Genomic DNA, 12,321 nt, shown 5'->3' with positions numbered 1-12,321 from the left:
TGAAAGGGCAGCGGCCTCTAAACCCCACAAGCCGTTCGTCCACAGTTACATTGGGCCCAGGGTTATAAAGACAGGGAAGCCGGTCCACCCACTGGTCCCACATGGTGCAGATTGCTGCCAACTTGTCCCCCCGCCGTCTAAGAGGTCTTTTGATTTGATTTTGATTGTGATATACTATGTTGATCCCCGAGGGGAAATTATGTCCTGCTGTGTGACCCATCCATTTGTTCACACAAAGTAATGTGTCTTGATTCCCAGTTGTCAAATCTGAATACATGGAAGCTCTTCAGAGACATTGTGGCTCTAAAAATTGCTCTGTGTGTTGTGCTGTGTGTGTATGTGTGTGTGTGTCTCTGTGTATGCGGGTCAAAATGACCAGAAGACCATATGAAGGATGTAAATGTGTGGGGTATAGTATAGTTGTTTTTGTTTCTTTATACGTGTTTATCACAGAAAATAAGCTGAGGCCATTGAGTTCAGGTAGAAAAAAATTTATACTTGTACCATTTTTATTCTTGTAAAAATCTGAAACGGGTCAATTTGACCCAAATACCATACAAGGGATAGCACACTAAAAAGAAAAGTTTCTATCACAGAAGTGAAAAAATATTCTAATATTCTAAAATATTTGGTTGAATCCTATAATGACATGAAGAAAATAACATGTTGCATCATTTACTCAAACACGACTCATGTACAGAGCTCTGACTGGATCAAAAACCTACTGCTGTCCCACATGTGACCCTGAAGTAGAGACGTTCAACACTGAGGCTCTGAAGCTGTTTCACTCTATTGAAGGAGACATGATGGAAACACTCTGACGTGGCTTAAAGATAGAATAAAATATCTACAAAGACAAATAGGTAGAAAACAATCATCACGTCAAAGTGCAGCATAAAAATAAATATCATAGTTAACGGAATAAATACATCTAATACGAATAGATTCATTAAAATATTGTAGCAGTTCGTCCTCAAGATGAGAGTTAAATGACTGAAGGTAGAGTCCTCCAGAATCACAGCTGACCCTGCTGGAGGTTCATGACCACGTTCACTGTGGTGACGTCCTCATCTTTGTCTCTGTCCTCATCTTTGTCTCCTTCATCTTCTCATTCCCATTTCTTCATCTATTCTCCGTCTGTTAATCCCTGTAAGAAGATGGAGACCAGTTTCCAGATGAATGAACTGATTCTCTCCAGTTCTCTCTTCATCTACCTTTTATTGTAGGAAGAGTCTGTGGTTGTTGGTGTTGTTTTTCTCTTATTAATCTGAGCCCCTTGAGATCAACTTGTTCTGAATGTGGCCCCTGAACTTCAAATGTAAAGCCTCAAGTAGCTTTAGCTGCTAAACACAGTCAAGTCTGACTATTAGATATAAAATAAAGTACATGTTCATCACAATGTCCAGTTAAAATGTAAAAGTCTGTAACTCACTAATCCGTCTGTTCTTCACCAGGATGATGAAACCAAGAACAAGGAAACAAATACAGACACCAAGAATGATCCAGTGGTTTCTCTTCTCTACAGGACCTGAAAGAAATTAAACTCTTGAATTTAGAGGAATAAACTCAAATGGGATTTAATTTAACAACACAACATAGTTTAGATTAATAACTTTATTCCAAACTATAGTGAAATAAATAAAGACCTACCAGACACAGTGGGGTTCACGACTCTGTATCCTGGAGACGTCGTCATGGCGACATCCTCTCTCTTTGTCACTGTCACAGTTACAGATAAAATAAAACTTAATTATTAACTTGCAGTTTTATCCACCTACACAGATCAGCCACATCATTATGACCACCTTTCTAATACTGTGTAGTTGTCCCTTGTGGTGTCTCATCAGAGAAGGACATGGGTCTTCTGAGGGGGTCCTGTGGTGTGTGGCACCAACAACACAACGTTGTGAGTTCAGTAAACTTACCAACAATGTTGAAAAAGAAGCTGACCCTCAGCTTTGGGATGAAGCATCTGTACAGTCCTGAGTCAGACTGCTGGACTGTGGGGATCAGTAGAGTCATCCGTCCTCTGGTCAGGTCCTCTTCAATCAGCTCTGCTCTGTTCTTGTATCGCTGCATCTGTTCCACAGGATGATCTGTCCCACGTTGACGGGAGTAAACAAAGCGGTCTGAGACATGTGGGATGTCCACTCTCTTCCAGTCCAAGGTGAAGTTTGTTAGGTTGATCTCTGGATCAGTTTGACACTGTAGAGTCAAATTAGATCCTTCTGGTACTTTAATCAGCTGAGTCTGGTTGATGATGGGACGTTTTTCTGGGGAAACTAACCAAAGAAAAAAAACAAAAAAACAAAACAAAACAAACAAACAAACAAACAAACAAAAAAACTGTTTGATCAGTTCATGTCAACCTGAGGATGAGGATGGTGTAAAACCTTCCTCTGTCACAAAGCTGCATCAAGAACAAAAGAAATTCATCATATTCAGCAAATAATCAAACTGTCATATAATAATAATAATAATCATTGATGACACGCAATGACTGAAAATGAACATTACATCTCCATGATGTTTTGAAATGTATGAACATTTTACACAACTCGTTTGTGTTTAGTCCATTCACTAAATGTGAAGTCTCAATAACTACCTCCTCAAAGATCCTCTCTTACAACAGAAGGAACAGATGGTTCGTCCTGTTTTATGTCTTGCACACACTACGCACACCGCAATTTCAGTCAGCGACAGCCGGGCACGAATTTGAAAAAAATATCTGCCGTAATGCCGATGTGAAATCACCAAAGGCCAGTCGACCCGCCTCTGAAAATGCCGATTTTCGATCTTAAAGTAGTATGTTACGAACAACTGTTCTGATGTTTGTTTTAACTTCATTGGCTCACGAGTGAGAGCTCTGTTTTTTTTTTGGCTATCTTTGTCAGGTGTACTGCAATGCATGGGGGAGGACCTGTACCTGTCTGACGGTATGAAGCACATGGACGCGTTGTAGTCCGATATCCGCCCTGATGGATGCATCCGCCCTGATGGATGTCGGACTTCCACCCGTAGTTTGTTTAGATTAAATCATAACCTTTCTAACTAGTATCTAGGATTAGTAAAGGATTTATTGCACACATCGGTGCACGCATCGGTGTCCATGCAACACAAAGACTAAAAACTATAAGAGCAACTCGAAGCTACAAAGCTACACTAGGCTACTTGGCTAGTAGCCAGGTTCAACGCGTTGAAAGTTCACTAAGCACAGCAATAATAATAATTACTATTCATAATAATAATTAATAATGATTAAAAAAATAATGACAATAATGAGCGTGTCTATAATCACACTGAGGAGTCATTTCATATAAACATATAAACTCACCGATCAACGATGCAACAGTCACGAAGGCGAACAATGTTGTTACTGCCATTGTTAAAATAATGTTAACTAATAAAAAATAATAATAATAATAATAATTAAAACTAAAGAAGTCGTGATGACGGTGTCCCAACTAGGTCCCACCTGTCCGCTCGGTCGCTCAGGTGTTTTTTTTTTTCTGAAGCGGCTCGGCAGCCAATCAGAATGGAAGTTCAGGGAGACTCCTCCCACCGCTGCACGACACTGTCAAAGCAAAAGTTTCATCAGCAACATGGACGATGAAAAAACATCTGCCGTAACAGGGATCTTCGTCTGTTCATTTACACAACGCAAAGAGGAAGTACAACGCCTACACTAGCAATTCATATTCAAATCATTGACTCAAACTCTCATGGCACAGAAAAGTTGACAAAGACCTGACAAAGATCGTCAAAAAAATAAAACAGCAACAACAACTTTATTATATCTATGGTTACTAGTGCTTGTTCCTGCCATAACATGATACGTGAGATAACGCTGGCCGTTATTAGCCACTTTTTTAATCTATGCAGTAAGCACTGTTTTGTTACTGCCAGTGTTGCAGTGTTCTGCAGGTTTGCTTGTAATTTAATATTTCAGACCTTGAGACATGAGAGTGCTATTTTTAAAAAAAATAATAATAAAAGGTCAGAAATGTTTTCTTTGTCATCTATTTAGTTCATTTTATTTCCTCAATAATTTTGAGAAATCGGTTTGGGCTCTTTTTAGTTAATCAGTAGCCTGTATGCTAGTGTGTGTTCCGGTTACAGTCAAACATTTTGATGCACTCCAGGCCCAATTTTGATTAAGATGGTCTTGCGCATTTGGTGTCTCCTCCAGTTCAAGGTGTAGTTTGTTAGGTTGATCTCTGGATCAATTTGACACTGTAGAGTCAAATTAGATCCTTCTGGTACTTTAATCAGCTGAGTCTGGTTGATGATGGGACGTTTTTCTGGGGAAACTAATCAGAAAAAAAAAATACAGTTTGATCAGTTCATGTCAACCTGAGGATGAGGATGGTGTAAAACCTTCCTCTGTTACAAAGCTGAATCAATAACAAAAGAAATTCATTATATTCAGTAAATAATCAAACTGTTCCATCAACTGAAGGTGAAGTAAAGATCTTCACTTACAACAGAAGGGACAGATGGTTCATCCTGTTTTATATCTTGCATCGTGGTGTGTGTGTCGGGGCGGTTGTTTGACTTAATCTAATTCTAATTCATCTAAAGAACCGCAAGTGTGCGAGTGTGCACACATCATAATCGGTCCATGCAACACAAAGACTAAATACTATAAGAACAACTCTAAGCTATAAAGCTATTTGACTAGTAGCCACTTTCATCACGTCCAAAGTTTACTAAGAAAAGTTATTGAAAGCGTAGTCGCGACCCACAGCAATAATAATGATGAGCACAATTACCATTTATAATAATAATAATAATAATAATGATTAAAAGTGATAATAATTAATAACGATAATAATTAGCATGTCTAAGTAATAATGACACTGAGGAGTCATGTCATACTCGATATAAACTCACCGATCAACGATGCAACAGTCACGAAAGCGAACAATGTTGTCGCTGCCATTGTTAAGAAATTTCAACTAATAAAAACAAAAATAAAGGAGTCGTGACCATCGTGTCCCAACACTTGTCCGCTGAATCGTTTAGGTGCCTTTTGGTTTCTAATGCAGAGTACCAGTTCTGGGAGGCACACCAGGTGGCCGATCAGGCTTCCACCTGCCTTTCTGCTTGGCTGCCGAGCCGCTCTAAGGAACTTTCACTCTGCACTCCCTTCACTCTTAGAGCCATGAAAAGTCTGATTGTCACCGACTTCTGAACCTGTAAACATCCACATTACTTTACATTCTTAAGTCCAGCAGTCTGACTCAGGATGCTTCAGAAGCTTCATCTCAAAGCTGAGCGTCAGCTTTGTTTTCAACATTGTCAGTAAGTTTACTAAACTTACAACGTTGTGTTGTTAGAGCCACACACCACAGGATGCCCTCAGAAGGACTCTGATGAGTCAACACAAGGGAGAACTAAACATTATTGGGAAGTGGTTTTGTTTGTTTAACCCACAGCTGCTGCTAAATTAAAAAAAAAAAAAAAAAAAATCGGTTTATTTTACAGAAAAAAACTGGCAGCTGTGGAGTAATTCTCTAAAAATACAATTGATATGTAAACAACTTTTCATATTCATTAACACACAGGACGAGATGTTACAATCCCTTGTGCCATGATCTAAGGCAAAACTCCCTTAGAAGCCGGGTCCAACTGGACAACCAACCAGCAGCTACTAATTATGTCAGAAACGATATACAATTAGCCTAGCCACGGAAATAAAAAAAAAAAAAAAAACACCAGCTAATTAGCCTAGACACCAGCAGTAGGTAATAGAGATGGCAATGCAACTACACTCAGACCAGGACATCTCATCCTTCTGCCTATGTCAGAAACGAGATACAATTAGCCTAGCCACGGAAACGAAACACTCGAAAGCATCAGCTAATTAGCCTAACCGCTAATAGTAAGTAAGAAATGATGGGACATTCAACTATGCTTTAAACAACATTCCTCCCCTCTGCGAAGACCAGAAGTTACACACAAGAAAACATCAGGAAACGAGCCTAACTAGCAACAGTAGGCAGTGTGCCGCACATCATTGGGGTTTTCAAGTGGGCACCTCCCTTCACTGATGTTTCGTTAAGTTAGACCCACGACACCTCAAGAAGGCTTCACCACGCCATCATGTGCCTTTCAACTGACAGATGCGATTAATCTAACTACAACCATTCACACATTGAGCCTCCAGGTTCCCATGGACAATGGCCTCGTTAGAGCTCTATGCATAGGATAAGTTAGCCTAGGCACACAGTTCCCCCCATTCAAGGACAGGTAAGTATCAGCCATTATGGTAATTAGTGACCCCAGTTTCTCGTCAAGCAAGTTCCTGGTGGGTGTTACCCACAGAGTTTTTCCTATTTAAACCTCAATTTCCCACTAGTTTATCAGAACTGAAGAAGCTACTTGGATGAGTGGCGAAACGTCTTCAAGAAATTCTACAAGTCCAGCTGACCTTATTCAACGCTTTTTTGGACTAACTACAACTGCTACCTAATGTTAGCACATAGCTAGCCTTACCTTTAGCATGCTCCCCAGCTAGCGTGCTTCCTCCGTAGCCACAGCCACTGACTCGCTCGCTCCGCTGCCAGGGACATATGTTTTTACGGCAACCCTCTGTTGTTTTCCGCGAATGCCCAACTCACACAGGAGAGCAATGGCAGATTTCACAACAAATCCACGGCAGCCGACCTCCACTGGGCAAGTCTCTCTTGCGCTCGTTCACCTCTTCAACTCTGTCTTCCCACGGGACAGTTAACTCCACAAAATACACTATCCTTTCTTTCTCAGATCACAAAAGCACGTCCGGTCTTTTAAGGGTCACAGCTATCTGTTGTGGGACACTCAAGGCACCATCTAGTTCGGTCCTCAACTCCCAGGCTCCGCCCACACTTAGCTGCCCTACATTATGCCTGCGCCTCCCTGATCTGGCCTTATCTCCCTCCTAAACAAACATAATATGCTTATTCTCCTTTCTAGCAGCTGAGGAATTTGCTTTAATCCGTTTTTCCTCAATTGCAGCTGCTAAGCATTTCAGAACGTGGTTGTGGCGCCAGGTGTATCTACCTTGGGAGGGACTAACCCTACAACCTGACAAAATGTGGCTGAGCGTACATGCACAAGAACAAAGTGGGCAGGCAGCATCCTCCCCTAGCCACTGGTTTAGGTTCTGGGGAGATAGCAGCACATAAATTGCCCCTATCATAAATCTAATCCTACTAACCTCCATGCTCCACAGCTCTCTCCACGACACCTTCCTTTTCTCTACACTCTCCCAGTTCACCGACTGTCCTTGCTTAGCCTGCGACACTGCCTTCGGGGCACCTCATTACTTCCTCTTGCCTACAGTTTCCTCCACTACCATCTTCCTCTTTTCCGCCGCAGACGCTTTGCTCCACAGAGGTTTCCCTGCACACAGTCCCAGGCCACCACGCCCTTGCTGCACATGCCCCATGATATCCCTGAGCCTGAGGGCAGCCTGTGCTTCCTGAACTGCATCTCTTGGGTTCCACTTCCTCCCTGTTTTGACCGCGGGGGCTGTCCGCCTGACTACTGGATCTTTTGACTGAGTAAGAGTCATCTCCAGTCTAGCCTTAGCACACTTAAACTCCTCTGTTAGACTAGTTACTGGGAGCTCCAATATGCCTTTCCCATACAAGGCTGCACCGCTTGCACAGAACAACTTGTAAATTTCACTGGTATTAATCAAAGCCCCCCAAAAAAACTCACTGCTGCAGAAACTCCTGGGTTGATGCCAGGCATGATGGATAGTGTATGTTTAGGCAATAGTAGCTCCCAAACATCAGGCACAGGACAGACATGAATGAGGGGATGTGTCCTGTACAATGTTTTGATCCCCACTCAGCATGAAGCGCTTTGCAGAATAGCAGGATCGTCCTAAAAAACGGAAAAAAACAAACAAACAAAAAAACACACAATTCAAACTTAATTAAAAGATAACACAAAACAATTTGAACATTCTGTTTTAAACTTTTCAAGATTTCAAAATTTTCATTTTAATTGCCCACCATATATACAGAACTTTACCACAGTGTGTGTGTGACATATTGGGCCTTTCAAAATCCACTCTGACTAACCTAAAGTGTCAACAACGCCACATCTTTGAGGTCTTCAGAGCAACCACTCATCCTCATCACTTGATACTTTGTTATAGCTTCTAGTAACTTTCTGCTTACACAATTTGTTTACACAAACCGACTTCAAGTAGCTGAAGATCCGTTTCCCCTTCAGATCCATGTGAAAGCTTCTTTCAGCCCAATTCCGGTTAGTTCCTGAAAGTGGACTAGCATACCATCAGTTCCTCTGGGAACTTTTCCCATTGCATCATAAAAGCATCCACCCAGTCAGGGCTTTGGTAGTTGTTTGAAGATGTAGAGGATGAACTTCTGGGTGAAATCGACTCCAAGGATACCTGCAAACAAACACACACACACATACAAAGTGTTCAGGGCCCAAATGCGAATGCTTCCACATTCCTGATCAATCTTTTATTCAGGGTACTTTGGGCACTGGTTGCATCCTGTACTGCAAAACCTAACTTACATCTTAGCTTCCAAGCAGCAAGTAGTTTTCAGGCTTGAATGGGCCTCAATGCTGACACCAGATCAGCTTCCTCAATAAACTGAAAGTCATCAGATGTCTCAACCCCAAGGGACCGAAGTGCTCTTAGAATATCTATACTCATCTGTGACAGGTCAGGCAGGACCTCAGTTATGGCGCTGCGTAGAAATGTTTGCTCCATGTCAGGCCTTTCTAAAAGAAAAAATGATATCAAGATGCAAGAAATTTACAATTAGTCACCAATGTACATATACAAATTACAGGAACTTCTACTTTGAGTATGATTGAGTAAGGATGTCTACTTTCTATACTTCTAAATAGGAAAAAATGTCACTTTTGTATTTCTCAAATAGCATTTAATCTTTTGCTAAGAAGTACATGGTCTAGTTTATGTTTATTTTGATAACATACTGTATTTCAGCGGAATCACTTGGTGCCCATCAACAATGTATGATGTAATGGATAAAAATCTACCAAGTCATTGATGTTAAGACATTGCAACCTTGTACTCTGTTTTGATACTGAGTACAGATGGTATTCAGGAATATAGTCCGCCTCATGTATATCTACCACAAAATACACAGCTGCATCATTTTGAATTAAAATAATGAGAAGTTCTCCAAACTCCAAACAAGGAAATTTCCCTTTTTATATGATGTACCTTTGTATTGTATGTGTGTGGAAACACTAGTATTGTGTTCTGAAAAGCCAAACTCTCTCACTGCATGTAATTGCATCCCTGTAAAGGCTGGGATAACAAGTACAACTGTGTTTGACTTGCAGAAGCTGACTGCAGCCTGGCCCGGCTGAAAGGTATGCTTGAAACATCTGATGTCTCTCGGATAAAGTTAGGCATATCTGTTTAAAGTTCTCTAAATGCTTTTGCACATCTCTTGAAGTAGCTGCGTTTACTTTTGAACAAATGGTCTATACTCTGATCAAGGGGCCAAATTTCAAGATTAGTGCCGGATAATGACGCATGAAATGGTGTTTGCATTTTAGTGTTGTCTCAGGAAATAAACACTCCCTTGATTACAAATATTCATGGTTTAGAAAGGTTAAGATAGGTTACTTGGGACAACGAAATATGTTGTGCACAAATCATGTCAACAATATCCTTAAGCTGCAGAGTTACTGCTACACATCATCTTCTGGATTTTGCACTTTGTCACCGTAAGAAATTCCATTTCTGGATAGCTTCACGCAGTCACAGATTTTAGCAATAGCATCATCAGTTAGACACATGTCATTTTTCAAAAGTGAATTTAGTTTATTTAAAGTGTAATCCTGTCCCAAATCATGCACATTTTGCATCTCTTCAACAATTGTCTGTATTGTCGAAGCTGGAAGAAGGAGCTGCCCTTGCAATTTTAGCTAGAATAAACAGACATTCCTTAAAAAAAAAGTCTCCCTGAAATCCTGAGGCAATTCAAAGGCTTTCATTTGTTGTAGCATCATTTGAGCTCTGGGGAGCATCTTCACGTGCACTGACAGCAGAAGGCTGAGAAACATTTTGCGTGTACATGTCACGTATACTATCCACTGAACATGTTCTGTGTTTTCTGGGTGTAACCCAGATGTAAAACATCATAAGATGAGAGAGAGAGAGAAGAGAGGGTGATTATTTTATTAGTTTATTTGCCCCTATCCAAAGTTTAAAAATTCTAATTGCAATTGAATGCACCGCTCATGGCCCCACGTGGGAGAGCATTTCTTCACAGCCAATCAGGCGTAGCGCAGGCCACGTCCAGCTCGTGCGGTGTCGTGCGTCGTTTTCCCGGTCTTTCTTTAGTCTCTAGCCACAGAGTGAGGGCAACTACCAGCTTAGCGGACAGAGAAAGAAAAAAGAGAGAAATAAGAATAGCCCTAAAAAACAGAACAACAACAAAAAAGACAGTACACTAACCTGCTGGAAGTCCGGAGCAAGCGATTACCCAAAGGAGACGAGTCGTGTCGGTAAGAGCAGTTGATTATCTGGAAATAAAAGCACTTACCGTCGTCATCCATGCTAATGCTAGCTCTGTGGCTAACAGGCTAATTACCTTCCTTCCATTGGGAGAACCGCTGCGGTTCTGACATCGGGACTACTGGGCTTTGACAAACACAGAGCAACGGTGAGAAACGTTAGCTGCTAAAATGCTATTTCTCTGTAGCTCCTCAGTGTGCTGAAAGAGAGCAGTGGATATATTAAAGGTTCATTTAATTTAAAGGGAAAATATTTGGTAAATCATATGATGAGGGTAGCATATTTTATTTTGTAATGTGCAAACTACTAAAATAATTTATTTAATTTCAACTGTGACTTTAAAGTTACTTAGAGGGTAATTTTTGGTGCATTTTCTCTGGCATGAATAGGCCTATAAGTGTTGGAGTAATTAAGCATACTTCTTTTGATACCTCTGAGACAACTTCGACTTTTCTATTTCTGTTTATATCTCATTTACGCATGATTTTGCTATAGCTATGATTTATATTGGCCACAGTAAATTATGCAGTGTTGAAGTAACACTTAAAGAATCAAATTTAACACCATTTCCGAGTGTATTTGGTCCCACTCAGAATTAGTGTTAAATTAACTCTTACCGTAGTGCTTAGAATTTCAGAGTTAAATTAACTCTAAATAGAGTAAAAATTTAACACTCGCTTACACTGAATAGTGTTATTGAAAATTTACACCAAAGGTTAAATAACACTTAAGAGTGTAAATATTATTCTTGGAAGAGTTGATCATTGACTCGTCTATGGTGTCAAATCAATTCTGATTGAGTTCCATTCCAGTACAGATTAACACTGTGTGGAGTTATTAAAAGTTATTAAAAAAAGAAACACTGGACGGTACAACAACTCTGCTAAGTGTTGATATTACACACTGCTGTGTTGATAATTTACTCTCTTGCAGTGAAAAACAAGCTCATATAGAGTAAAATTCTAACACTGTATAGTGTGAATGAAATTTGACAGTATTTCTGAAAATAAATCTTAGCAGTGTTCATTTTACACCTAATTTACTCTTTTGTAGTGTCAAAATGCATGTAAAAATCACAAGTTTCCACAAAATAATGCATTTAAGAACTTTATTAGCAGCTATCAACTGTGTCAGGCATAGTAAAATATCAACTAATCAAAGCAGCTCATGTAGAATACAAACCTACATTCAAAACATTGACCTTAAGTCTGCATAAAATGACAATATGGAACAACATACAAAGAGGAATCTGTCGTTTCATACTTCAATTGTACATCAAATGGTCTGAAGTAACGCAGCTCATTTATGTTCAACACCTTTAGAACCCTGTCTGGATGCAGCCTGACCTTAAAGGCATGGTAATGGTGATCAAAACATACTGTTTCCATCAGTTTTCCACGGAGCAATACAGTGTCATCTTTCACAGCAATAATTTTGATTTTACAAAAAACAGGCAACTCAAATGCTACCTCAGTACAGATAATGAAGTCACGGCGGTACTCTGTACCATGATATTTTATCCACTTCACAAAAAACACACTGGAAGACAATACAGTTCCAAATTTGGAAGTAATCTCTGAACCTTGTTTGAACTCATGAAGTGTCACCATCTTGCCTGGACCTAAAATTAATCTTTCCTTGCTAAAGGACTCCTGTTAAAATGCCATACAACTTTGGTGCTTTTTAGCCAATGTCTTTGTAACATTTTTAAAAAATTTTAACGGTTTCTTAAAAAAAATATGTTTAGCTTCATAACGCATGCACCACATGTGCAGAACTGGGCTGATGTTTCTTAT

General features: G+C 40.1%; 1 protein-coding gene across 2 annotated transcripts in view; it reads right to left on the bottom strand.

The window, feature by feature from the left end:
* The window catches only part of LOC125003725 (myelin-oligodendrocyte glycoprotein-like), a 13,640-nt gene extending 10,177 nt beyond the window's left edge, over positions 1-3,463 (bottom strand). The window contains exons 1-4 of one of the 2 annotated variants that reach the window (XM_047577848.1): positions 3,335-3,463; positions 1,926-2,282; positions 1,651-1,719; positions 1,160-1,528 (exon numbers count right to left, since the gene is read on the bottom strand). In XM_047577848.1, coding sequence (XP_047433804.1) covers positions 1,407-1,528; positions 1,651-1,719; positions 1,926-2,282; positions 3,335-3,383 — 597 coding nt within the window. In that variant the 5' untranslated portion in view covers positions 3,384-3,463 and the 3' untranslated portion in view covers positions 1,160-1,406. Of the gene's footprint in view, positions 1-1,159; positions 1,529-1,650; positions 1,720-1,925; positions 2,283-3,334 lie in introns of those variants that run through there. The other variant, XM_047577849.1, reaches the window with a different exon arrangement.
* Between the last annotated feature and the right edge of the window lie 8,858 nt (positions 3,464-12,321).

Source organism: Mugil cephalus, chromosome 2 (genome assembly GCF_022458985.1).
Source record: "Mugil cephalus isolate CIBA_MC_2020 chromosome 2, CIBA_Mcephalus_1.1, whole genome shotgun sequence".
Lineage (NCBI taxonomy): Eukaryota > Metazoa > Chordata > Actinopteri > Mugiliformes > Mugilidae > Mugil > Mugil cephalus.
Note: the sequence above shows the minus strand (reverse complement) of the source record. Positions and strands in the feature narration are given on the sequence as shown.